Below are 27,922 nucleotides of genomic sequence, written 5' to 3'. Positions count from 1 at the left end.
CATCTGCAATTCACGAACACAGTTAAGTTCATTGCCCCCAGTTCTACTTTCTATTTCCCGTTTCCCATCAAATCAGTCCCAGATATTTTGAAGCACTCAAAATAACAAAAAGCTCAATTTAACAAATACGCATCTTTTTCATTCATTCAACAACTATTTATTGAATCTATAGGTTTTATTTCAGGAACATGCCTTGCTCCAAGTCTGAACCTTCCACGCCCTTGAAAAAGAGCAACCTCCTCCTTCTGACACTGCCTCTCAGAAACCCGAGTGGAAAAACAGTGGAAGAACAGAAGCCTCCAGGGCCTTGTAGGGAAATACCAGCAGTGACAAAAGCCTTTTATGTCCAATGAACAGTCGAGCAGCATTATAAAAATACTAGAAGTAACTCTTTATTAAATAGACATACAAATATATCATTTCACATTCAAAGGTGTTTTTTTTTTTTAAAGAATTACTGTACGAGAAGAAACTAAGACCAAAGAGGTGTGGTTTCTGTAAACAATCCCCGAGACCTATCTGGGAAGAAGACACAACACCTAAATCATGAGTGAGAGATATCCATTTCCTTGTTCCAATAAGGAAGGTCCCCTTCTTTCTTACAGAGGTCTCACAATGAAACAAATACAAGTACCAAGTGAGCAAATTCTGTAGATTCCTAAACTCCAGTAGCATCCTTCTCCATCCAGCCAATAACTTGGTATGGAATCGTCCACACTGGAATGTAAATGAAACAACATGAACCAACCTCAGTGTCCCTTCCGCCCTTTCCGCTGGGCCCACCTCAGCGTTTCTGTTCATGACTGCCTCTTCGTAGGTCAAATGCTACTGGGGCCATCCCATGTGCAGGTCTAATGTTGTCAAAAGCAAAGTTATGAAGCTGTAGGTGGCCAGATGCCTTTGGCTATCATTACAAGAAAAATTAAGGAACTCAAAAGGTTTTCATTATGGTCCTATGGTCCTCTAACTTGCCATTTTCAGTTAACTCACTTAATTACTTCATCTATTATCATTAATTTTGGACTCTACATGTACTTCCATCCATTACTGAATAATATATCCTGAAATCCTGGTGAGAAGACCCAATATACACACCATATAAGCACCAAAAAGAATGCGTAATTGTGGACATGGAGTAAGAAAAAACATTCTCAAGATAAAGATGCTAACTGTCATGAAATACTTCCACAGAACAGGTGTTTCCAAAACAGAAGAAAAATTATGACAATTCTAAATTAATATCTTTACCAAATTAAAGTTCTTCTATTACTGAGTTTAATTTCCATGCTAAGAATAAAGAGGCTTCAGGTCAATTCCATCTTGGTCTTTCAACTGATAGGTTAACTTGTGAAGCAACTAAATGCTTGTATTCTTGTATCCTGGGTGTTAGGCAGGAATCACATCTGACCCGATAAGTCATGTGACCTGTCCATGGAACCATCCACAATCTCTTCAGGGATATTTAAGTTCTGGCAGTTTTCTGATAAATGGCATAAAAACAATTTAGAAAACATTATACTTATAAGACCAAATTTTCCCCCCATTATCTACCAGGTTCTGGTGTCTAATCAAAAACTTAAGGGACATACAATGAACTTATTTCCCACTAGACAGTAATCAAACAAATGCCAAACTAAGTGTTGTAATCACAAATTCATATCTTTGAAGAATGGGTGCATCAGTGCTTCCTGGGCAGTTATCCTGGTAACTGGGTTTAGATCTAAGAGTTTATCAAGTAGGTCATAAGCTTCATCAGGGACTCGATCCCAGCCTTTCAAATTGGCTTGATGCTCCTTCCTTGGAGTTTCTGAGACATCCACACCCTCTTCATGAAATGAGTTCCCTGGATGCTCCATGTGGAGAGAGGGCTTCAGATTCGGGTCAGTTCTCAATGACAGAGTTGATTCATGAGCATGGTCCTCTGGCTTTTCAACAGCCAAGCTGGGAGTGCCCCGAAGCCTCTCACAGAGGATTCTGAGATTCTGTGCTGGGACTTCTTTGCTGCATAATACTGATTTACCTAAAAGAGAAACTTGTCTCTAATTATTTGGATATTCCAGGACCCTTTCCCCAAAGAAAACCTGTATCACTATTCAGGATGCTTATAAAGGAAACAAATATTGAATGAAATTGAAAGAAGAGCATGGTAATAGGGTTGCGTTCTCTCCTTCAGGTGTCAGGAGGTATTAGATGTGGGCTTCAATCATGCCTGAGACTTACTAATTGTATAACCATGGGCAAAACTTTACTCTCAGGGTTTTTGCTTCTTCATCTATAAAATGGAGATGATTCCCATAGTAAATACTTCATAGGACGGTTGTGGGGATCAAATGAGATAATGTACATAAACCTGAAAGAACTATATACCTGTCTAATTATTATTATAAGGAACTGGAAGGCAAGATCATAGAATTAGAGATTAAGAGCTGGAAGAGACCTCAAAAGACATTTAGTACAATTCTCTCATTTTACAGATGAAAAAACTGAGGCCCAAGAAAACAGCAACTTGTCCAAGGTCATACACGTAGTGTCAGAAGTAGACTGATTGCAAGCTCTCACTGAGGGGCCAGGACTCCTTGGCTATATAATAAGAGGGCTTCACTAAGATCAATGACTTTTGAAAGTTTCTTTGCTTTAAATCTGGCTGTGTAGACTAAAGGGCTACCTGCCCCTCACCTATCTGATACCAGAGAACTGTCTTACAGCAATATAAGAACCCTGGCTTAGGAATCATTATGTTATACTCTGATCAGCCATCAATGATCTCTTAAAAACAACAAAGGAAGTGGCTTCTGTTCTTATCTCTAAGTAAATATGAAATCTGATAGATAAAAATAATTTCACCATGCTGACAGCTCAACACTATCATTTTTACATATGAAGGACAATAGTGCTACTTTAAACATCAGCAGGTGTTTGTTGCCTGCAGTAAAAGAATGCCACCCCTACTCCACTCTGGACAGGCTCTCCCATATCCTAGAGTCATTCCGTGACTAGTGGCCTTACACTGGTTGAACTGCAATGTAATTTCAAATAGAAGACCCAAGAGAACAATTGGGAGGCTTATTTTATTTCTACAAAGCCTATCTATTCAACCCACACAAAATAAAAACCCCGACTTTATTATAAACGTTTATTTTAAGGCTTGCTAATTCCTGTTTGCATCAGAATACCAAGAAGTTCGGTCTTAGGATTCTGACTACCAAAATCCAAATAAGCCATGCTTAAGTCTGGAGTACTATTTACAAGTAACCTTATATAGTATAGGATATTTCCAAAAATATTTCTGTTGCACTAAAAGTCTACTCATAACTGTAGTAGAAGATTCCATATTTTCGATTTGTTGAACAAAATACATGCATTCTACATCCATAAATGACTGGCCTCAGAAAAGTAGTGGTTGTACCTTTTCAAAGATAATGTAATCTGGGAGGCTGTAATCTCATAGCACTTCATCTTATTTTCAACTTCTGGAAATTAAGATTTTACCTAGCATTGCCTAAAACTGGATAAATCAACACACTTTCAAGAATATGGCATATGTTAGGTTTTTAAGAATCATGTACTCATTTATTATTGGATAACTTAAATCTGCTTACCAAAAGTTTTAGCAGCCTGGATAGTTTCCCTGGATCCACGAATTGTCATAATCTGAGCCAAAGCAGTCAAATCATCACTTGCTTTATAAAATGGATATCGTCCACTAAGCAAAGAGAGGAATATGACACCTGCAGACCACATGTCGATTGCTGCAAACCGAAAAGAAACTGCTTTTGTCATCTGTATCCTAAGCTTAAAATACAAAGACACTTAGTTCAAATGCAATATTCCATTAAAAATGATTACCAAAAATTTAAAGGTGATCTAGGGGGACTTCAAGAGATCAAATTGTCTAGCTAAAGCCTGGAGAATACCTAAATCGTATAAAACAAACAGCCAGCTGAGCAGACACACTCCCCAGAGAAATGCCATCACTGTATTCTATCTCCCAATAGCACCCACAAGTTTGATGCTTAGCAGACTGTACCCTTCCAAAAAAAAGATTCACAACAAGATAGTTATCATGAGGAGACACTGTTATTAACAACGCAGGATTTTGTGTCTTTTTTAATAGCAGAAAGAATGCTGTTTCTGTTATAAAAAATGGTGTGGGTATTTTCAATAAGACTAAAAATGCTGTAAAAGGAGTCGTTATATTTGATCTTAATCCTTCTAGTTTATGTTCCATGAACTTCTCATAGATTTCTAGTGTATCCTCTAATATTAAACTACCATTACCCAAATAACCCTGTGTTTGACTGGAAATCATTTCTGCCCTCACAATTCACAGGCTGAGAGCTGAAAAGATCCTTAGAGGTCATTAAGGCCAACCAGAGACTGACCCACTTGACTTCCCCAATGGCAACACAGGATGTGACAGCAGAGGCATTGAAATCTGGACCCTCAGACTTCAGAGTCAGTTGCCCTTCCCTTGGACAGCGCTGCTTCTCACAGCCAGTGCACAATCAAAATACAGGTCTGCTTCTTAATCCAGACTTCAGTTTTGGGCCCTGGACAAAAGGAACCCATATAGTTTCATATTTGTCCAAGTATTTGGCTATCTTTTTAGGATTCACAGTTATCAGTTTAGGGTTAGAATATTTTCAGGGTTCAGCCAGATCATTTTATCTTTGTTATTTGCAAAATGGTAGTGCAGTAGATGGACTATAAGGCCCAGAGTCAGGAAGATTTGAGTTCAAATCCAGCCTCAGACACTTGCTAACTGTGACTGAGTAAGTCACTTAACCCTGTTTGTCTCAGTTTGCTCATCTTTAAAATGGGAGAAAAGCCACACGAGTAAGCATCATGTAAATGTTTTAAAAACACCACTACCATCACAGCAGTCTTCAAAGTGGATCTGACACAAGTTTCTTTTGAGTAACTGGCTTAAATGCGATACAGAGTGGGCTGTGAATAAGCAGGATGAAAGAAACTAATGTGCAACAAAGTGCTTTTCCAACCTTAATTTCTGTATTAGTTGTTTGGAGAGATCATGATTTAGTGGGTTCAAATTCTGCCTCAGACCCTTCAAAGTTGTATGATCTGGACAAGTCACCAACCTCACTGTGTCTCAGACAAGGTTGGACTCCAGGCCTTCTCAAAGGTCCCTTGTATCTCTAAATCTATAACTGCAACAATCTCGCGGCAGGATCTCATTAGTCACTGAGCTGACCCACTTGTGCATTAGGAAGCTCTTGAGGGATGGCAGAAAGTGAAGGAAGAAGACCACTGACTGTGACATTGGTCAAATTCCTTATCCAAAAAAATGGGAGTTATACTTGAACAACCTGACTTGCAAAATCAACATATGGAGTGTTTTCTAAACCTAAAGCAATACAGAATTTATTTGTAGCTATGTTTCCATGGTAAAGAATAATACTCTTTCTCAGCAGGGGTTGTTTGGAGAGATCATCTAATGTCTACCTTGGATTCTTAGAAGGGAATCAAAAACAAAGCAAATAGTGTAGAAAAAACCTGAAGAAAACGGCACTCTTTCTTCTAAACCCCAAATGGAACCTTCTATTACAGTGTATTTTAAAAACTCCACCAAGGTTTGCAATAAAACAAAATGAAGCAGAGTCAAACCTACATACTTTTTCAAAACTACCAATCAGAAGAAAACCTGGATACTCTCTGAACCAAAATTTCACTTGATTTGACTCTGGATCCAAATGGCCCTTTGTGAGCACCAACTGTTCCTTCCATGGCAATCAATTTGTCAACAACATATTTTGTGAATTCCAGAACAATGATGAAGAAAACTGGTGCATTAAGGCACAATATTTGTCTTCAGAGATAATTTATGTTACCAGAACTACTTATTTATGTAACTTACTGAAAAGCAAAAGGGGTCAAATCTTAAAACCATAAAATGATTACCCAGGTAGACAGTAACAGTGACCAGGTATCTGACTGACAACGTCACGCACCTGTAGTCTGATTGGGACACTTGGTCAAGACCTCTGGTGCCCTGAATCCTGGTGTGCCAGCGCGGGGGGCGACTTGCTGCCGTCTGGTGAAAAAGAAAAAGACATACTTCCAAATTAAGACTGCTGCAGTCTCAGCTCTCACCTGTTACCTTAAAGGAATGTCTTCTACTACTGTGCAATCTATTTTCTAAGATCTGGTTCTTTTTAGAAGCATCTTAGATGCTCAAAGGCAGAACACATGTACTATTTAATCTGGGAGGAAGACTCTGGTTAGGAAACGCTTAAAAGCTCATTAATTAAGGTGAATACCACAAATTTATAACTTTTGATGATTTGACCCAAACTAAATCAATATAGCTAGTGCACAATCAGTGAACAAATGGTCTCATTCAATAAGGTAAGCAAGAAAACTGGAGGAAATATTAGTCTACTTAAGAAAACAAATTTAAGGAACTCCAGTCCAGGCCCCATGTAGTTCATAAAGAATTAGCCAACCAATCTATCCCTTGGTGATTTGCCCTAAAATTCTGTAGTATTTCTAATCTTTTATCAATAATTTCCTATCTATAACTAGTTTCATATGATCTATGGATATTTTTCCTCTTTCTTGTGTATATGATAAGTTCCATAGAGGTAGAAGTTATTGCTTAATTACCACTGTATCTCTCCTTTTTGCCTAGTACATAGCGGGCAATTAAATATATATATACATTTTTTTAAATTTATTTTCAGTGTTCCACAATCACTACCATACAACCTAGATCTTTTTCTCTCCCTCCCTCCCCCTCTTCCTTCCCGCTCCCTCCCCGAGAAGGCATACAATTTTATATGGGTTCTACACATATATTCCTATTAAATACATTTTCATCATAGTCATGTTGTATAGAAGAATTAAAATGAATGGGAGAAATCATATAACAAACCAAAAGTAATAAAAAAGAAAATGATCTGCTACCATCTGCTATTGAATTCCATAGTCCTTTCTCTGGATGTGGAACTCATTTTGCCTTAAAAGACCACTGGGAATTTTTTAAGTCCTTGCATTGCGAAGAAGTTCTAAGTCTACCAGAAAAAACTCTCTCACACTGTGATTGTTGCTGTGTACAAAGTTCTCCTGGTTCTGCTCCTTTCACTCAGCATCAGGTCATATAAGTCTTTCCAGGCCTCTCTGAAGTCTTCGTGTTCATCATTTCTTATGGCACAATAGTACTCTATTACATTCATATACCATAATTTATTCAGCCATTCCCCAATGGATGGGCATCCCCTTGGATTTCCAGTTTTTAGCCACCACAAAGAGAGCTGCTATAAATATTTTTGTGCATGTGGGACCCTTTCCCATTTTTATGATCTCTTGGGGATGCAGTTCTAGAAATGGTATTGCTGGGTCAAATTTAAAAAATGCTTACTGAATATCTAACAGTATTTGCTGAAAATTGCAAAATGAAACACTGATTTCTTGTGGTATAATTTGTACTGATTTTTAACTAAATCAAAGCAAGCAATTCCTTATCATTCAAATTGCACACTGTTCAGGCCTTTTATTTCTCTTTCTCCTGCTGCTAGCTTCCTGCTTTCCTGTTTATTATCATGCTACTAGAAAATGGGTAGAAAAAATAAAAAGAAATGAAGCTCATATTAGTCCATTTTGGTTCCTGTAAAATTCAAATGAGATTCTGGTCACAGATTTATATTCTTGCTTTGGTTTCCATTTCAAAAAAGGTAGAGAGCTTTGCTATTTGTGATGAAAAGAAAATATACAGCAAAAAGAATATAGAAATACAACAGCAATATAGGTTTTCAATAAATGTTTGGAGGAAAGTTGAAATGGATGGTTTTCACGGTCCTCAAGAAAGTGAAAGAAAAGATCCCGTTTCAGTTCAATTTTTAAAATAACTGTTTAAATGCCTGCAAGGCACTCTCCTGCATGCAATGTCTACTCTCAGAGAGCTTACTTCTAACTGTGGAAACGCAATGTGAAGTGGGGAAAACCTCTAATGAATGGTGCACAGATAGGGAACACGTCATGGAGCAGTTGGTAACTGAGCTGAAGATTAAATTCTGAGAGGTAAAGGGGAGAAGACGTTCCCGGTATAAGGGATGGCCTATGTTAACCTACAGAGGTCAGAGATGAAATGTCAAGCTCGGAGGAGAGCTAGCAATGTAGAATGTATAAAAGGGAGGAGTAACGCTGGAAAGTTAGGATGATAATGACTACTCCACATACACTTCGTTTGCTACTACCCTCAGGAAGTCAGAAAAAACCCCAAAGGCCTCCTGCAGCACACTGGAGGGACCTCTCACTGGAACACATGAACAAGAGCCACATATGATGAGGAAGCAGGAATGGGCTGCACTTAGCATTGATGGAGCAAACACCCCCGAGCCTGTTATGTGCAGGTAAAAGTTCCCTAAGCAATTTATAATCGAGGAGGTGAGTAAGACATGTTCATTTCCATAACTATTTCCTAGATACAAGATATGAACCCATAGAATCTTAGAGATAAGAAGGACCTTAGATGTTATCAAATCATTTTACAGATAAGGAAAAATTGTTAGTGAGAGTCCAACGTTCCTTCCATGTACGTATGTCATAAAAGAGATACAAACTGCTTTCAAAGTTCAAAAATATGTGAAAAAACTTCTGATTAGGCTGATTTAAATGAAAGATGAGACATCTGAGCTGAGTCTTAAAGGATAGACAGGACTGAGAGGCAGAAATGAAAATGGCACAAGAACATTCTAGGTGTCCAAACAGTCTGCAAATTACTGCTTGGGTGGTAGTGAGTAAACCAATTCAGTCAGAACATGGAAAAAGGTAGGTTGGGGGTCAGATAATACATAAAGCACGAATTTTTTTGTTGGGCAATATATGACACCATTGGGGCAACATAATTAAAAGGGTAATATAGAAAGATTATGAGCATGAGCAGATGACAACAACTCACAACAGAGGACTAGCATGGGAAAAGTGGCATAAAGTTCTCATTTATGGTAGATTTATAGGAGGATATAATTGAGAGATGGACACACTTGGATGGGCTGTGATCGTCACTAGAAGGAGTATTATCTATGTCAATTAGATCAGAGATCCATTGAAATAACCAAGTATAGAAGAGGAAATAGAAAGAGTCAAGACTAGTTAATGCTAACTTATATTTATACAGCCTTTTCAAGTTTAGAAAATATTTCTTAACAATAATTATGAGAGGCAAGTAGTTAGGAAAAAAGGAATAAAGGCCTGCATGAAGGTCATGGCAGGGAGAGAAGAGGAGGGAGACAAAAGATAACATCCAAATCAATCTAGTCTGCTACAATGTACCTGCTGGGCTCTAGCCCCACATTATGAACTCCCTGCTGTCCACGTCCACCTACATGTTCCATGAGTACTCTGAACCCAGCTAACTCACACCTGCCCTACCCCTCAACACTGTAGACCATCCCCTTCCTTTGGCCTGTAATGGTACTCTCCTGGTTCTCCTCTCACCCTTCTGACTGGGCTTTTTCAGGCCATTTTCAGCCAGTTCATTAGCCTATTCCCCAAGTGTGGGTTCAAGGCTCTATTCTGGATCCTATTCTCTTTTAACTTTTGAGACAACAGAACTGGAATGAACCTTAGAAAGGGAATTGACTATCACCCTCAATAAGCAGTTGTCCAGCCGACACTGCTGGAAAGCCTCTAGCACATGTGAGCACTGACTGAAAGGAACTCATTACTTCTCAAGGCAACTTGTTCCATTTTTGTTGGGTGGGAACCTTATATTAAAATGTAACGAACTTAATTGTCAAGCTACATTTGTGTGTATTGGGAAAGAACTGTAGTGGGTGTCAGGCTAACGACAGGCATCTGCTATTTGCAAACGTCAGTGTACCCTTTCTGGGATGGATCTGTTCTGATGAAAACGAGCAGTGCTAATCAGAAGGACTGGAAACCGATCAGTGAAATACAGCATCAGCATGGGCAGAGCCAAGGGAACTTCACAGCCTGAAACTGTCGACACTTTCTCACTCGGCGATCTCATCAGCATCCACGGTTTAATTATCATCTCTATGCAGCTGAACTCCCATACCCATAGATCTAGTGCAGATTTATCCCCCAAACTCCAATCATGCTGGGCATTTCCCACTAGATACCCTGTCAACATCAGAAACTCATCTTCCTCCTAAGATCCTCTTCAGCTAAACTCTCTAATTTAAGCCTGGTCCTCAATGTCTTCCACAATTTAGCTCCAGTCTCTTTTCCAAACTTATTTCACCTTATCACCCTTTATAAAATCTGTGATATAGCCAAAATGGATCACTGGATGTTCCCCAACCTTACATTTCATTTCCTGCCTCCAAAGCATCCGACCAGATTTCCTCCACCCTGGAAGGCTTTGCTCTAGAATCCTGTTCAATACTCAGTTCAGGTGCTCCTCCTCTGGAAAGTCTTCCCTCATCTCCCCCCATTCCAGGTTTAGTGCACTCTCCCTATTCAATTACCAATAAAAATGTATGTACAGGATACACTCTCTTCTCCAACAGAATGGAATCTTGTGGAGAGTACTACTGATTTGGAGCTTTAGAGCAGAGGTGTCACACTGGCCCCAACCAGATTCAAATGTCATTGGGAAATGGTTAATAAGCAAAAATACAACATAATGTGGATGGCGTTAATTTGTGGTTTTCTAAGTCAATATGCAGCTGGCAGGGATCCCTTTCTATTTTGACTTTGATACCACTGATGTAAGAAACCTGAGGAAACATTCAGTCCCACCCCTTCATTTTACAGATTAGGAAACTGAGACCTAAAGAGCAAGTGACCTGTTCCAAGATACAACTGAGTTGGGATTCAAACCCACCTGTGACTCCAAATTCAGTGTGTATCAAATATACTTCTTCATTCCCTACCAACCTACCAGAGAAATTAGATTATGATGGCATTCCTTCACTTGCTAATATCAGCAAATGCTCTATCATATTCCCAGGCTTATTTCACACTACTGTTTCTCATATCAGTATGTGTTATATCTCCCAATTTTGTCTAGTTTGCTGCCCCTGTGAATGCGCTCAGGGAATTTCCTCACGCCTGGCCCACTTTCCCTCGCTATCTCTGGCAGCTCCAATGTCATCTTCTACAGATTTTCCTGGATCCTCCTGGCTTAAAGTGCTCTCATTCGCCTCACATTTTCATAAGGATTTATCATTTTGGACTTTACAATGTTCCTCTACCCCATGGAAATCTTATCCTATCCTACTTTTCTACCAGGAATTTTGGAGATGTTAAAGACTAGATGACAATTTATTGCCAAGTAACTCCATCCTGTCAGATAACTGCCTTTCCTCCTCTGAGGTTCATAGAAGGGTCCAGATTTTCAGAGCAGCATCACCTGGTTTTAGCTATTCTGTGAGGGGTAGGGACAGAAATGAAAGAGGAAGGCAGAAAATCATTATGTCAGCAAATCAACTGTGAACTTCTATGGTTCCAAACAAAAAAGCCATATTCTCCTTTTAAACTTTTGTATATAATAGCAAAAAATATTTTCCTAATAGCATACGCATGTGAAATGAGCACCATATGAAAATGGTCATTATTTGTTTGTCTTACAAGAAATCACTCTGCTCCTGGGGCAGTACCGGGGCAGTACCAGGGCAGTACCAGGGCAGCCCCGAGACCTCAGTGCTACTGCCTCTGCATTCCTTACTCTGCTGCAGACAATCTCTAACCCACTAGATTGTCAAGCAGGGATTTTACGACAGTCTCCAACCACGTTACCTTGAAAGGCAAACACTGCAAACTTGATCTGTTGCATAACAGTCACAGGTCAGGTTGGCTGGGCAAGTGCTGGCAGTTTTCCTCGTCATGTTACTGGTCACAGTTTTTGTAGAAACAACCTTCTTTTTCGTTGCTAACTTTCTAGATGTGATATCCATCAGCTTAGGTTGCTTTATGAGCTACAAAGAAAAGTTACATTGTTTTCTAGTTCTGAATTTTTTTCTAAGTATTATCAAAAGTACTGGTGACAAAATATAGCAAGTGAAGTCACAACGTGGATACCAGGTTATGACTACAAGTTATGATGCCCACTGTAGTCTGATAAAAGATTTCAAGTCTTTCAGTTTCATAAAATCCACTTTTGGTTATGACATATTATTCAAATCATACTTTAAATTACCACATTAGGTTATATAAGCAAAGTGCCACTCGCATTTTCTTGAAGGCCTTTGTAACTTTGGTAGAGGAGTATAAGAAGGGAATATTCTCGTGTCTAACTCCATTTCAGAACCACAGACTGCACAAAGAAAGTGGGTTAGTAACTTACAGATATTATTGACGTTAAGATCTAGAACTAGGAGTTTGGGTCGATTTCCAAAAATTTAACATTTACAACTATAATCTTTTACATTTTTAAAATGCTATTTTCCCTGCTCCATTACTAAATTTCAAATAGACCATTTGAAAATATAATCAGGAAAAAAAATGTACTATCAATCAACCAATGAGTATTTAGTTAGTTCTGAATATAAACATGGTCTATTAAGAAAGCAACCTCACTTTAACTGTAGCAACAGTTAATCACCAAACCATCTAAAACACTAAATGAGTAAAATGCAAGAGAAACTTGGGGAACTGGCAGTTTGGACCAGATGTCCAAAGCAGCCATCTCTGGGCACCACAGAATTCTAACTTGTTTCACAATGACTGATACCAGGTTCTAAGTCCCTAAACTGTTTGTGTGTGTGTCTCATTGTTCAGCATTACTTACTTTCACGGCAGGGCTCTCATGTGAAATGGAGCTTTGTATATTGAAATTTCTTTCTCCCAAAACAGAGCGCTGGACAGAAAGGCCTACAGATCCCTCCTACAATACCAACAGAAACAAGGACAATAAGGATTATATCTGTAATACTTTCTGCCAGCTTTCCTCTGCTATAGTTTTAAAAGAGTTAAGGGACAAACAAAAACAGCTGCAAGCAAGTCATTCTGAGGCACCAAAACACTTCTGTGAAAGAAGAGAGTAGTCTGGACAGAGCTGTGAACCCCTGACAAAGAGCCCCCAGCCCCCACGTGGACCCAAAGAAGGCCTAACATCCTCCGCTTGGATGTGACACTTTGCTGTGCAGCTAAAATGGAGATAGACACTAGAGAAACGTTCTTTTCTGCATTCACTACAAGTACTCTTTCCTCTTTAAAAGAATCCTTACCCGATGTTTTTTATGGCAAGCAGGAAAAAATCAAGCATTTTCTGTTTCATATAGAAAACATGGGACTTTGCACTAGAATACACATGACCAGAATGTGGTTTATAAACCTGGGAGCTAAATCTCAAATGTCATAAAATAACAAAAATCATTCACTACAAATCTTATCAAAATGCTGTCAGTTGAAGACACATACCAAATGCAAAATAATCACCAAGTATTGTTTCAGTGTTATATCCCCCCCTGTTGGATGAAAAAAAATACACTTTAAAAACAGTACAAAATTGTCAAAAACAAACAAAAAAAGGGGTAGAACCTTGCCATCTTTTCCTTGTTTAGTCTGAATTTGTGCGTGTGAGTAGGGCCTTTTAACAGCTGTTTGAGTGGATGACTGAGAGAGCGCTTTTGGTGCTGGGACACTCACTGAAACCTTGTTTGCCATGACTATGGGAGCTTTATTTTGTGAACAATTTTCCTGTTGGGCTTCCGACTGGACCAGTTTGAGTAGATCTACTTTTGTGTCACGGGTTCCTTGGGCCAAGCCAAAGTCTACTAAGGCATACCTACGAAACAGAATTGGGCATACAGGTTAGCTTTGCTACACCTCAAACAACCCAAGTGTCAGCAGTAATATGACCTAACTGATGTTCATCAAACCACAACCATAAAGAATCGAGCCACTATCAAGCAATCAATACCCGGTCATATTTCCTTCCTAGAAAAAGGGGAAGAAGTTTTCCCTAGCAATATCACTTAAGAATTCTGTCATAAGCCACAAATGGGACCTTTGCTCAGATGGGCTCCAGAAATGTGTTCTTCATCTGCCTTTCTCAATTCTAAAGCCAGGAGAGAAAGCACAGAGGAATTCTATAGAACTAGAGGTCTGATCCTTTGTTTTCTGATGCTAGCAACAGAACTGTAGGGCTTCTAGTTTGCTGCCATACCAGAAACTTTCCACATTGACAAGCTTAAGAAATATGCAGCCTAAAAACTACACAAAAACCTAAATCTGATTCTGATTAAAGAAAGTAGAATGGCAAAAAATAAGTCAGATGTGTGCAAAAGTCACAAATGAGAAATGTTCTAGCCTTACTGTCATAAACAATGTGTTATAATAATCACATCATTCATCAACACACAGAAACATGTGTGGATTGTAACACACTCATATCCAGCCAAAGTCAGCATCAATAAAATGAACAAAAGATAAACCCCAAGTTGAAAACTCTCGCCAATCTAATAATGCATTGTTTACCGTTAAATCCAGTTTTGAACATGAGAGCTGTTGCTTCTTAAATTGATTTTTATTGCTTTGAGGATAACGGATAATTCTTTTTATAGATGCAAACTGTTCCACTGTGACAACTTGGTTTTCTTGTTAAGTTTTCAACAAGCATTTTCAAAAGCAACATGTCTCCACTGCTGCTACAGACCTTTTTCACCTAGAAGGTCAAAGCCCAAATGGGACATGTTGACCAACACCTGTGTGTTATCTCTTCACTTTATATATCACTCACTTTTTAAGGCGCCTATTGTACAAGAAGTTGCTGGGCTTGACATCTCGATGGACAATGCCAAATTGATGAATGCGTCTCAAAGCTTTAAAAAGATTAAACATATATTCTCGAACTTCTTGAAAGGAAAGAGAATTCAAAATTTCCTGAAATACATGTTTTAAGAAATAGAATTAAATGATTGTTCTCCATTTAAAAATCAAATTGTTTCAATATAAGGAACTCTAAGACTCACCAAAAAGGATTCATGCTCCAGATATGGCATTGCAATAACCACATGATCGTTTTTCCTAAAGCAATACCTAACTCCCATGACATTATCTTGCCCCCTGGAGGAAAAATACACAAAGAAAAAAACATAAGGCTGTACAACCCTGCTGGATGTTTAGAAATAGAATTTTTTAAAACATAAATTATGTTTAAAGACTAAGTTGAAATAATAAGCACAATGCATTAGGCAATGCAAGATTAGCCAACATTCAACTTTTACAATAAAGAAGATATGGCCAAGGTTGGGATTTAATGAAACCATGACCCTCTTAAAACCATGGTGATGTGTCATTCTTAACAAGTCAGTGCTTCAACTGTCCTTACTTGGCTTTTTTCTTCATGTCAGCTGTCCAATTCCACTGAATTAGCAGCTTACAGTAAATCACAGGGCCTCCTCCTGTACTTTCCCTATGCTGACTCTCTCAATGAGGAAAGGTCCTCTCCTAAGGTAGGGGAGTGCCTTCTTTGCAATGAGCTTCAAGGTTCAGAAAGTTACTCAAGGAACCAGGAGGTGACATGACTTGCCCAGAGTCCGATAGGCAGCATGTATCAGCCAGGACTTGAACCCACATCTTCCTCACTGAAGGACAGTTCTCTCTGCCCCAAGGCCTCTCACAGTAAACCATAACACATAAAAACAAAATTTTTTCTTTTTGAAAAATTGTATGAAAGCTACAAGTTAACATATCTATTGAAAATAAATTATAAAATCCAAATACTTGTACTTAAGAGACTCTCAACTCAATTGTAGTATTTTAAAGTCTAAACTCTCAGAATTTATTTGTTTACCATGTACTCAGTACTGTGACAGACACACTGGGGATTGGGAAAGAAACACCAATGTCAGAGAACTGCCCACCTACTGGGGAGAAAAGCTATGTGGAGAAGATGTACTAAAGGCGGAGGGATCAGTGAAGATGAGCTAGGCTGTACCTGGTCATTCTGTGCATATCAGTTTCAGGAGATTAACAGAAATGAAGCCAGAATGTGAACGTGATGGAAAGAAAGGAAAGAGAAGAAATAGAGGAAGTCACAACCAGAGAAGCTAACTCAAAATCAAGGCACTAAGAGGCCAGAAATTGACCAGACGTGGTCAGAATACATCTGGAGTATTGTGTGTACTTTAGAGGCACATTTTAGGTCTAAAGCACTATTCAGATTCCTCATTTCACACGAAGCTGGCATACCAGCTCTGAGAAGTCCTATCAAACTGAAAAGGCTTCAAGGCTGGACCCAGTGACAGATGTAGCCTACTGTTTGAGGACACACCAGATACTTTAAGAGGCTCATCAGTACACTGTCTATCAGGTGATGAGTTCTATGATAACTCCCAAAGGCTGCTGTTGCGTTATGGAGGAGCTGTAATCTATGCGAGGGAGTACCTAGACTGGTAAAATCATGGCTCTTGTCCCTCTTGACAAGTTGAAATGCCACCCAGAAGAGGACAACTAGGATGGAGCAAGGAGGACTGGCAACCACACCATCTAAAGATCAGTTAAAGAGCTGGAATAGATAATTAAAATAGAAGAGACCAGATCAAGTCCAAAAGCATTTATCAAGTATCTACTATGTGCCAGACACAAAGAAAGGCAGAAACAGTCCCTGCCTTCAAGAAGCTCACAGACTAATGGGAGAGACAATGTGCAAGGATATGTATAGAAGAGACAGAACGTGATCTCAGAGGCTTCTCCTCTGCACCAGCAGCTGACACCTGACTGAGTAGTTAAAGAACATGTTCTGCTTGGTCCCAAAGGGTGGAACTAAATTGGAGCAACAGGTACAAGCTGCAGAGAGGCAGACTGAGGCTCAAGAGCAGGGAAAACCTGCTAATAATTAAAACTGTGCAAAAGTAGCCTGAGGCTACCTGTGATTGCTATCTCAACAACAGTCTCCCAACAGAAGTCAGCTGACAATCTGTCAAGGATACTACGGAAGAGGATCCTCTTCAGAAAGAGGTTGAACTACCCTGTCTCTAGGGTCCTTGAGGAAAGGTTTCAGAGAAGAGGGAACTGGAAGCAGGCTGTGAAGGATGAGGTGAAGACACAGAGAGGGAGAAGAGTCTTTTTTTTTTTTTTTTTTAAGGAGAGAGGTTTGGAGGGGCAAGAAGTCAGTGAAGACATTGAGGCAAATGTTCACTACAGGAGAACAGCAGGACTGAAGGACAGAAACATGGACTGGGATCAGAACACAGAGATTTTTATCCTATGGATGATGGAGAGTCAACAAATGTTTTTCAGCCAGGGAATACCCATGTGAAAGCACATTCTATCAGTATTAATTTGGGTGGTAATATGTGCGGTAAATTGGAGAGCAAAAATGCTGGGGCAAAAAAGCCAGTTAGAAAAGAATTTGGGTGTAAAGTGAAGAGGGCTGGAGATATAGTGGAAATGAAAAAAAAAGCTGTGTTTAGGAAGAAGGAAGAGCCAGGACCTCATTCACAAATCAAATATAAAAATGGAGAGGAGAATCAAAGATGACTTCTCCCGCTTTATCCTGGATGACTTGGGGAACAGTGTTGTGAAAGAAAAGTCAGGAAAGGATACCAATCTGTAGAAGAAAAGATTTTTAATTCCATGTCAGATATGGTGAGTTTAAGGTGTTAGAAGGACATCCCATGGAAACATCCACTGTACAGCTGGGAGATATTGAGTGAGAGGGCTGAAGACACAGATTTAGACAGAGTTTTAATATTTAAATTATGAGAATAGGTCCTCTATGAGAGAGAACATAAAGAGAACAGGACTGTGCCTTGATGGACAGCTTTCATTAAGGCGCAGGAAAAAGAAGAGCAACCAAAACAAGACAGGCAGGAGAAATGGGAAACCTAAGACACTGCACCACTGAAGCCATGAGAAGAATTTTAAGAAGGACCAGTGATTAACAACGTCAGCCAAAGCAGAGGCACCATGAAGAATGACAGCTGGAAAAAAAGACTTGGTCAGGAAGCTGCTCTGGATGTGACTCCGGAGAAGAGGGCCAGTACGGTGGCAAGGATGAAAGCCAGGACACAGAGGAAGAAACAGAAAAAGTGTAGTGAAGAAACAAAGACAGGATTTAAGTCACCAATTTGAGAAACAGAGTGTTCGGATCAAACAAATACTGTTTTAAGAAGGGAAGATCTGTACATGTCTGAAAGGGGGAGGGAAAAGACTAAAAGATCCTGGGAAAGGAAGGAGAGAGGCCTTGAAGCATGGGCAACTATGCAGTCAGGTGAAGAGAAAGGCATAGCAGACAGCCCACTTCCTACGGCAAAGGTGGAGGCAAGATGATCTCCTAGAAGTAAATAAGAATTTAGAGTTGTGATTTCATCATTTTAATAACTGATTTATTAATTCTTGCTTTAGGAAAGTAAGACCAGTGACCATTAAAATCATGTTCGACCCTCTTTGAATGGCCTAGAATTGAGATCACTGCAAAAAATAACACTGACTGCGCAAGGAGCCAACCCTGACACCAAGAGATCAGCTCCAAGGATGGAGGGTCTTTGAGGAGATCATGCAATTCATGGCCAGGCTCCTGGTCATCCTTATTGTAAAGATATTCTCTAAACTGCAGTTAATGTAACTCAAGTATATTCAAAATTACTCACCCAGCCACAGTAAGACACTGGAGTTCAGCAGCTATTCTTATAGGATGACTTGTGGGAATTAAGTGTTTCAGAGCAATTTTCTCTTCAGGTCCCACCTTTAACTGTGCAGTGGCCAAGTAAACAGAGCTGAAAGTACCTGTGAAAGATATTGAAAAATCTTTAGTATCTGTTTTTTTGCAAGTATAACAAAATTCTACTAAAATGCTAAACTGCAAAAAATATTTTAAGTACACAAAATTATAACAAACCATCTGTTTTTAGTTTGTTTTATCAGTAACGAGCCTATCAACAAATTACGATAAGTAAAATATGGCATATTTCCATTTTGAATAAATTCTTCCTTCCCTCAGACTGCTTCTGAGTGTGCTGTAAATTCCCACAAACCTTTGCAAATCTATACAACTAGGTTTATATCAATATTTCCAGGGCTAACACCAATATTTCATTCTAACTGTTCTTTTGTTTGATAAATTGGGATGTTTTAGGTTTTTTCCTAAAGACAATCACACAGGTTTGATGGCAAAACTAAGAATGAAACCTTTAAAAATCTAATCCTTTAAGCAGACTTCTCTGCCCTAATATTTAGAAACTAATTGCAGATATCATGTTATCATTTTCTAATCCCAGAGTCCAGTCACATTTGCCCCTTGATACAGTTCATTTGTATGCAGGATGAGCATGTTATAAGTTTTTATTCTTCATCCATTCATTCATTAACAATCTTTTACTTTCTTAACCCCTTTCAAATCTGCTTTCCAGATTGATTCACAGCCCATCCCCTTTCCCCTGTAAACAGATTTTCTGATTCACCCAGCATCTTTTAAATAATTACTAATATTATCCCATTGTTACTATACAAACTTGATTTCCTTTGTTCTATCATTTTAGGTATCACATTAATATGATAAAAATATTTTTAAAATTCTATAACATTTACATATTTGAATATTAAACAGATTTGTGTATTTTGAATTAATAGAGAGCACTCATTAATGTACTGGAAGGAAACACTGAAAGGATACAATATAATTCAATTTCATGTATTTAATGTTTCATTCCAGCTTAAAAGTCAGCTAATACCCTTTAAAGTAAAAGTTCAACTAAGTGAAAATAAAACCTTGTTACTATGTCAAAGTTAGTAATACAACTTAATTTTCTTACCATTTAAAAAGGAATATTAAAGGGGATTTCTTCAACAAGAAATAATGGGTACCAGAAACATACACATCAGAAAAAAAAAAGGATAATATTTTTTTAAAATTCAAAATTAGTCCCGGATCTACCTTCTCCAATTTTGTCCTCAATCTTAAACACACTACCGAGCTGTGGTACTGCTTCATATAGTTTCTCAATATCTTTTTCAACCCCTGTTGAGGAAATAAACATTTGAAAGCATTTATAGTCACACTCAATTAACCAAAATAGATTTACTACATATTTCCTGAAGTGAAAGAAGCCAGTGAAATGAATCATAAAACCCAAGCACTTAGATATACACATAACAAAAAACAGTTTACAAAACTGACAGGAAGTTATATAAATTTATGTTTACCAAAATGTAACTTACGCAGGCTGCAGAATTTTTATACAAAATTTACAGTTTTAGAATTACACAATTTTAAACTACTTTCTGATCATATAAACATAACCACACCATCATTACTTTGGATCTAGCACAAAGGAACACAAGTTAGCAAATAACCAAGGACATTTTGTATTCTTATCACTAGATGGCATGACAAGGACATAATACATTCTGGGAAAACTGAACTTCTTTCCCTGAAATGTATGAGTGCTTTCAAATTTAGAAAAGATCCACATTTAGGGTATTCCCAATGGATACCTTCAAAGAGAACCACTAGTACTCAAGAAGGAGCTTAAAAAAATCTCCCAAGCAACATACACTGTAAAAATTGCCAATCTAGTTTTAAAGAAATTTAAGGCCTTTACACCAATTACAATATAATAAAAAATTTTAGCAGGAGTAAAGAAAAATTGTCATAGAAAGACAGTTTTAGACCTTGCATTATAACATTTGGCCCAGGAATCAGAAAGCTTTTAAAATTGTTATGACATTCACTTGAAATACTCTGACCATTGTCCAGGTACAATTTTGGAGAATTCTCTTATGCTGGCAGAATAGCAAAGGTGGATGCAGGGACAAGACGATGTAGCATGTAGAATGGAGCAGAAATCCAGGAAATACTAAGAAACAAACCATGGCCTTTGCAGATCACAAAGTCAAAGGGACTTAGGTGTCAACCTCTACTATATGAGCATTCCTTGCATTAATAACATTCAGACCAGGAACTGAAAGATGTATTCTGCCATTTTATGTGGTTCTAGAAAAAATAAACTCAGGTCCTAAATAGGAAATAACTGAAGGGAAAATCTTCCACAAGCATTGACACGCCAGCATTACAACTAGTAGGAATTCAATCCAACCAAATATATCAAGTACTTATTATGTTCAAGGCATTGTGCCCAAAAGAAGGAAAAAATACAGTTCTTGGACTGGAGGGACTCTTTTAATCTGACAGGGAGAATACCATAGTTAAATAAGGAGAATGCAAGATAGAACGGGATGTGAGTAAAGGAAAGATTCAGACAAAGCGCCCTAATAAATATCGCTTTAACAAGCAAAGTTACCAGAGCTCCTAATGCAAGGCAGAAAATTCACCAAAGAAGTATCCCTGAGTCTTGACGGGATGGGGCCCACGATGGCTATCATTCTGAGAGGCTACCTTTTTTTATTTCAAAAAGAAGATATTCAGAAGGTGGGGATGGGGAGGGGGAGGGGAACTGAGTAGATTTGTACATTAAAAAGATACATTCATGGGAGAAAACCTAGGAATCCAAGAGGAAAGCATAGTGAAAAGAAACTAAATAGAAGCAGAAATGGATGTGATCTTGTCACTGAGTAATTACTCTGGACCACCTGGACTGAGAGAATAAACAGAAAGGAAGTTTAGGAAATACTTTCAGTGTGGCACAAAGCCAAGACAATACCCGCATGGACTTCAATTACCTGGACATTTGCTGGAGCTTTATCTAGGCAGCATAAAGTGTTGAACCTCGAGTCAAGAAAACCCAGGTTCAAACTAGCTGAGTGACCCTGGGCAAGGCACTTAACTGCTGTCTGCCTCAGTTTCCTCATCTGTAAAATGGGGAAAATAATAAAACCTATCTCCCAGGGTTGCTAAGAGAATCAAATGAGATAGTATTTGTACTCTGCAAAAGGTACGTGAAAGCACTATGTAAATGCTAGCTAATTTTTCTCCAGTGCTTAACACGGTGCCTGCCTAGCACATAGCAGGCGTTTAATAAAGGTCAACTGTGTCAAAAACAGAGAAGCTAGTATTTTCCTGCACTGCCTGAATGATTATTTCATCTTTCAGAAGGTAGAGAAACCCCAGCAGGTACTGGGTTCTAGGTTTGATTCTGACCAATAAGGAAGAACTTTAGGCTAAAGCAAAAATAATAGAAATCCTGGAAACCAAGGACCTCTTCTTACAACTGGTGAGAGGAAAGCTAGAAAGAGTCTGGCATGCACTCCAGATTTGGGGAAAGCAGTTTTCAAAGAGAAAGAGAAAGGATAATTAGGGTGCCAAAGCCCAAAATTCCACAGAGGAAGCCAGCCGAGGAGGGACAGAAAGGGATCACGAATGCAATTCCGAAGAGAAACAATCACAATGAGGAGAAAGATGAATCCAGACTCATAGGAAACTCACCAACCAACTGCAGTTTTTAAAGACACAAAACAACGATGGAAGCAAGATAGCAGAGAATGAACATAAAAGTCTAGAAACATCCTATAGATGCCGTCAATAGGACTTCAAGCTCAGAAGAGTTGAGTTTAGCAAAGAATGCTAAAGTTAACAAAGGTATTAGTTTGTTTTTTAAAGCTATGTTAGGAATTAGAAGAGGCTAGAATAATGGATAAAGCTGCTACTGAAGCTAAAAGCTGAGAGACAGAAGGGAAGACTGATCAACTCTTGTTTTCTCTGTGAAGAAGAACGATCTTGAGACCCCAAAGGACAGAATAAATATAAGCAAGAGGAAATTGAAAGAACTAGCTGTCCTCGAGTTTAAATCACTGGGCCCAGAAAAACTACTTCAAGGATACTAAAAAAAAATTGTCAGATTTAATGAGCCGATCAATAAATGTTTGTTTAAGCACCTACTATGTACTAAGTACTGTGCTAAGCAATGGGGATACAGAGGCAAAAGAGAGTCTCTGTCCACGAGGAGTCTACAACCTAATGGGAGAGCCCACAAGCAAACACATATTTATAAACCAGCTAAACATACAGGAAAAGTAGGAAATAATTAAGAGGAAAGACACTAGAATTAATAGGGCTTGCAGATGCTTCCTGTAGAGGATGAGATTTTAGCTAGGACTGGAAGGAAACATTGCTCCAAGCATGAGGGACAGTCACACTGGAGGAACAGCTAGGCCAGTGTCAGTAGATCAAAGACCTATAATTTTGTGGGCGTAGGGATACGCTGATGAAAAAACCCCTTCTACCACGCAGATCAGCACCTGATCAGCAACCTGGAGTCTTCAAGAGTGTCAGGGGTACTGCCCAAGGTCACAGTCAGGAGGGGTCAGAAGTGAGAGCTGACTCTCTAACAACCATCCCAAGGCAAAGTATAAAGCATTACAACCAGATTCCAAAAATCAATTTCACAGGAGCTTATAAACTACTTGAGAGAAGAGCCTGGGTTTGTTTGTTTGCCTTTCTTTGCTAGCACTTAGCACAAAGACAGCATTCAGTATGGCACTGACTGACTGACTAATACAAGGTGGGAGGCATGACTGGACAGCCCTTAGTCTGAGAAGGATGTGAAAAGCTCCCAGTACCAGCAGAGGGATCCAGTAGGCAAAAATCTAAAGGCAGAAAAGTTTCATGGTGTCCCAGATAGCTGCACTGGGCCCTGCGCAGGCTCACCTAGATGACAGGGCTCAGTGCTGACCACCACATTTTGGAGACACTGAGAAATTGGAAGGGGTCCAGAGGAGGGTGACCAGGACAGTAAAGAGTCTCATGATCGCTCCAGGAGGGCTAGGGTGGTCTGTCTTTTAGCTAGACTCACATGTATTGGGTCTGTCTGAGGCAAAAAGAAAAGAGCTCCCCTTCTCCCCGCCAAGGAAGTGCCAGAGAGATCAGAAACCCCCAGGGTGGGGACTTTGAAAGCTAGAGGAACAGCAGTGACCAGAGCAGTGGGCAGCTCCCAGGTCTCCAGTATTCTAAGGTGATCTGAGAGACCTTAAAGGAAAGGGCTTGAAAGATCCAAAGCTCTGAACCTCAATGATCCAGGGGAACATAACTCCAGGAAGTGGAGATCAGTGCAGCAGCCTAGGGTAAGACCAAGCAGGGCCAACCATACGCCCACCCCCCCAAAAGCTAAGCAGGGGCTAGAGCTTGGCTAAGGTGGAAAGGCAGGTAAATCAAAGAAAACACCAACCAAAAAAGTAATTGTTATAAATGTAGAGATCTCCAAAAAGAATAAACAAGTAACTTCAATAACAACTACAAGCAGTGATTCGAAGAAAAAATAGACTTTCCACAAGGAGTACAACAAGAAAAAATAAAGCAAGAGATTTAAAAAATGAAGTATGTGCTGGAGGAAAGCTATGGAAGTAGAATGAATACCTTAGAAGAGAAATGGTAAGTCTTATCCAAGTAGCAGATTTCCTACTAACCAGAACAGCTCAAACACAAATCACTGACTCCAGGAGACAAAACAGAATATTAAAACAAACACCAAAAAATATTAGATATTTGGTATCAAAAACAAATGACTTGGAAAACAGGTAAAGGAAAGATAATTTTAGAATCAATGAACTCCTTGAAAAACATGACTAAAAAAAAAAACTTAGACACTACAATTCAAGAATCATATGAAAATTGCCTAGATCTATTAGAACTGGAAGACAAAGTGAAAGGAGAATCCACCCATGACCTCCTGAAAGGAATACCAAAAGGAAAAGTTCCAGGAATGTCACAGAGCTCCATGTCAAAATCCAAAGTTCCCATGTCAAAGAAAAAAAACTACTGTCAACATCTGGAAAGAAGCAATTTAAGTGCTGAGAACTACAATCAGGATCATTTAAGGCCTGGCAGAGATGAATATTCCATAATGTTAATAACAATAATTGTAGCTAACATGGTGCTTACAACGTGTCAGACACTGTGTTACGTGCTTTACAACGATTATCTCATGTGGTCTGCACAGCTATGGGAGAGGAGGTGCTATTATAATTCCCACTTTACAGAAGAGGAAACTGAGGCAGATAAAGATTAAGTCACTTGTCCAGGTCACCCAGACAGTAGTATCTGATGCTGGACTTGAACTCAGGTCTTCCCGACTCCAGGCCAGGCACTCTTATGTATGCCCCCACCTAACACATGGAAGTTCAGAAAGAAGCAGATAAGCAGATAGTTTTGAAAGTAATGTAACGTGTGGGGTTATTATATACTTTTTTAAAAAGTGATGCGAAGTAAAAATTCACAATTTCATGTACAATCTTCTTTCTGCATTCTGGTATTTATATAAGAATGCTGTTTTGGATATTTAACAAGTTCCTAATAAAAGAAATTACAAGAAGGATAAGACCGTTAAAATGATTAGGGAAGACTCATAGACTTAAAGTCAACTTTGATGGATGTATTAGATCACAATAAACCGTGGGCAGACCAGAGTTTTCCAGGTAAGAAGAAGGGATAACCATCTCTGAATGGGGAGAGTTAGCAACGTGAAAGTGGTTTTTTAGGAATATGAAATGGCTCCTATGTGCCAGAGGTGGAGAGGCAGTCAGACTTGTCAAAAGGCATTGCTATAAAAGAAAGGGCAAGAACTGGGCTGGTACGCAGAAATGACAGAAAACTGAACATAACCAAGAAACAACATAAAAGAAAAGATACAATCTGTTAACTAGATAGTAGTAATGGGGGGAAGTGGCATGAAGACTTTGAGCCTGAAGGGAAGTCGGGAGGAATAACTGATTTAGAAAGAAAGGTAGGAGGACAGGATGAAGCCCCTTTCCTTTCTGCAATACAGCTGAACAACTTGGGCAGAAAAAAGCTCGTCTCCAGGTTCTTTCTGTAAGCATCAACTGATTTCAAACAAGGAGATGGAGAAGGTGACTGGCTTCTATAAAGACATTTAACTGTCAATAGGAAACAGTTAACAATGTGAATTAGGACAGGGCCTTTAACAGCGCTAACATGACAAGATCCGAGTCCAACTGTCACAGAACCAAAGATGCCCCACTGGAGACGGTGCGGCCTTGCCGACTCGGGCCCAGCCCCTGCTCTAGAGCAGGACGCGCACAAATAAAACAGATGGTCTGGACTCCGGGTGGACGGCCAGCGGGGGGTCCCTAGGCCGGGCGTCTGCGGCGGTGAGGACGTCTGGGTCCTGGGTCCGTCCGCAGGTCGGACACCGGGTCAGACACCCGGTCCGGGTCCTGGGTCCGTCCGCAGGTCAGACACCGGGTCAGACACCCGGTCCGGGTCCTGGGTCCGTCCGCAGGTCAGACACCGGGTCAGACACCCGGTCCCGGTCCTGGGTCCGTCCGCAGGTCAGACACCAGGTCAGACACCGGGTCAGACACCCGGTTCGGGTCCTGGGTCCGTCCGCAGGTCAGACACCAGGTAGGACACCGGGTCAGACACGCGGTCCGGGTCCTGGGTCCCTCCGCAGGTCAGACACCGGGTCAGACACCCGGTTCGGGTCCTGGGTCCGTCCGCAGGTCAGACACCGGGTCAGACACCCGGTCCCGGTCCTGGCTCGGTCCGCAGGTCAGACACCAGGTAGGACACCCGGTCCGGGTCCTGGCTCTGTCCGCAGGTCAGACACCGGGTCAGACACCCGGTCCCGGTCCTGGCTCCGTCCGCAGGTCAGACACCAGGTAGGACACCCGGTCCGGGTCCTGGCTCCGTCCGCAGGTCAGACACCAGGTAGGACACCCGGTCCGGGTCCTGGCTCTGTCCGCAGGTCAGACACCGGGTCAGACACCCGGTCCCGGTCCTGGGTCCGTCCGCAGGTCAGACACCAGGTAGGACACCCGGTCCGGGTCCTGGCTCCGTCCGCAGGTCAGACACCAGGTAGGACACCCGGTCCGGGTCCTGGCTCTGTCCGCAGGTCAGACACCGGGTCAGACACCCGGTCCCGGTCCTGGCTCCGTCCGCAGGTCAGACACCGGGTCAGACACCCGGTCCCGGTCCTGGGTCCGTCCGCAGGTCAGACACCGGGTCAGACACCCGCTCCGGGTCGGCCCCCCCAGGCCCCTCCTCCTCCAGGTACTCTGCCTCCCACTCACACCCCCGCCCGAGGCCTGACCAGGCCTGGCCCCCGCCGTACCCGTCAGCCTGCAGTGCCGCTCGTACTTTCGGAAGGAGCCGTCGGTCTGCACCGGGTCCTGGGGCTCGTCCGGCGCGGCCCCCGCAGACGCCTCCATGAGGCCCGCTAGAGGACCATGTCCCGGGCGGCTCAGGCAGGTGAGGCCTGGAGGAGACAAGGCAGCGTCAGAGGCCGAGGCCGGGCAGAAGGGCAGGATGGGGGAGGGGCTACAAAGCATCTGCATGTTGGAGAAGGGGGGCTGGGGAAGACCTGGGGACCCCCCAGCTACAGCTCTGTCCTCCGTGCGCGTGCGCGCGCGCGATCAGGGTCTGGAGTCCTCCGGCCCCTCACTTTACAGATGAGGACACTGAGGCCTGGAGGGAGGAAGAGCCCGTCCCAAGGTCCCCCGGCTGGGACCTCGGAACAACGCGGGGCTCGCGGCTGGTGAAGGCCTCAAGGGGCCTTGGGGGTCATCCACCAACCACCTCACTTTACAGTCGAGGAAACTGAGGCCCGAAGCGAGGGCGCGTCTGGCGCCTTGTCCCAAGAGTAATAAGGGGCAGGGTCCTGAGTTCTCTAACTTCGGAAGGCCCAGGTGAGGGTCGGAGGGGGGAGTCTAGGCGTTCGGGTCCGCGTCGGCGGGGCGGGGTCTAAAAGGAACAGGAAGGGCAATGGGAATGAATGAACCCCCAGTCCCGACGCCCTCGCGCGCACGCGCGGCTCGCGCATGCGCAGATACCCGCGGCGGCGGTCCCAGGGGGAGGGCCGCCCTCCAGCGCGCAGGCGCGTGGCTTTCCCGCCCGAGGATGGCGGACGGAGGCGGGAGGACAGGAGGCAAAGGGGATGGGCGGGGAAGCTACCACACTCCCCGGCGCGCGCGCCCCCGACTTAATCTCCCTCTGCCCGGGGTCCCCTCCGCCCCTCCAGCCACGGACCACTTCCCGACTCACCCCAAACTCACGATCGGAGGCAGTGCAACTTCCCCCGCCGGGTCCCAGGATTCCCGACCGCCCGGTGCCAAGCTCTTCTCCGCAAGCCGCTGGGCGAAA

General features: G+C 41.3%; 1 protein-coding gene across 4 annotated transcripts; it reads right to left on the bottom strand.

Annotated features, from left to right (window-relative positions):
- Positions 1-367: 367 nt before the first annotated feature.
- CDC7 (cell division cycle 7) lies at positions 368-27,922 on the bottom strand. 4 transcript variants are annotated; one of them, XM_072649061.1, is made up of 12 exons: positions 27,824-27,922; positions 26,895-27,038; positions 19,808-19,891; positions 18,525-18,660; positions 14,901-14,994; positions 14,669-14,811; positions 13,348-13,714; positions 12,716-12,811; positions 11,725-11,903; positions 5,970-6,052; positions 3,600-3,749; positions 368-2,020 (listed from the first exon to the last, which is right to left on the bottom strand). In XM_072649061.1, the coding sequence occupies exons 2-12, from the start codon at positions 26,989-26,991 to the stop codon at positions 1,647-1,649; spliced, it is 1,803 nt and encodes a 600-aa protein (XP_072505162.1). In that variant the 5' UTR covers positions 26,992-27,038; positions 27,824-27,922; the 3' UTR covers positions 368-1,646. The 4 variants fall into 4 exon arrangements, with proteins under 4 accessions (XP_072505162.1, XP_072505161.1, XP_072505163.1 ...); XM_072649060.1 differs by lacking the exon at positions 27,824-27,922 and adding an exon at positions 27,455-27,673 and having other exon boundaries at positions 13,468-13,714; XM_072649062.1 differs by lacking the exon at positions 27,824-27,922 and adding an exon at positions 27,364-27,523.

The sequence above is a fragment of the Notamacropus eugenii genome, chromosome 2 (genome assembly GCF_028372415.1).
Source record: "Notamacropus eugenii isolate mMacEug1 chromosome 2, mMacEug1.pri_v2, whole genome shotgun sequence".
In the NCBI taxonomy this organism is placed as follows: domain Eukaryota; kingdom Metazoa; phylum Chordata; class Mammalia; order Diprotodontia; family Macropodidae; genus Notamacropus; species Notamacropus eugenii.
The sequence above is the reverse complement of the archived record's forward strand: the minus strand, read 5'-3'. Positions and strand labels throughout refer to the sequence as shown.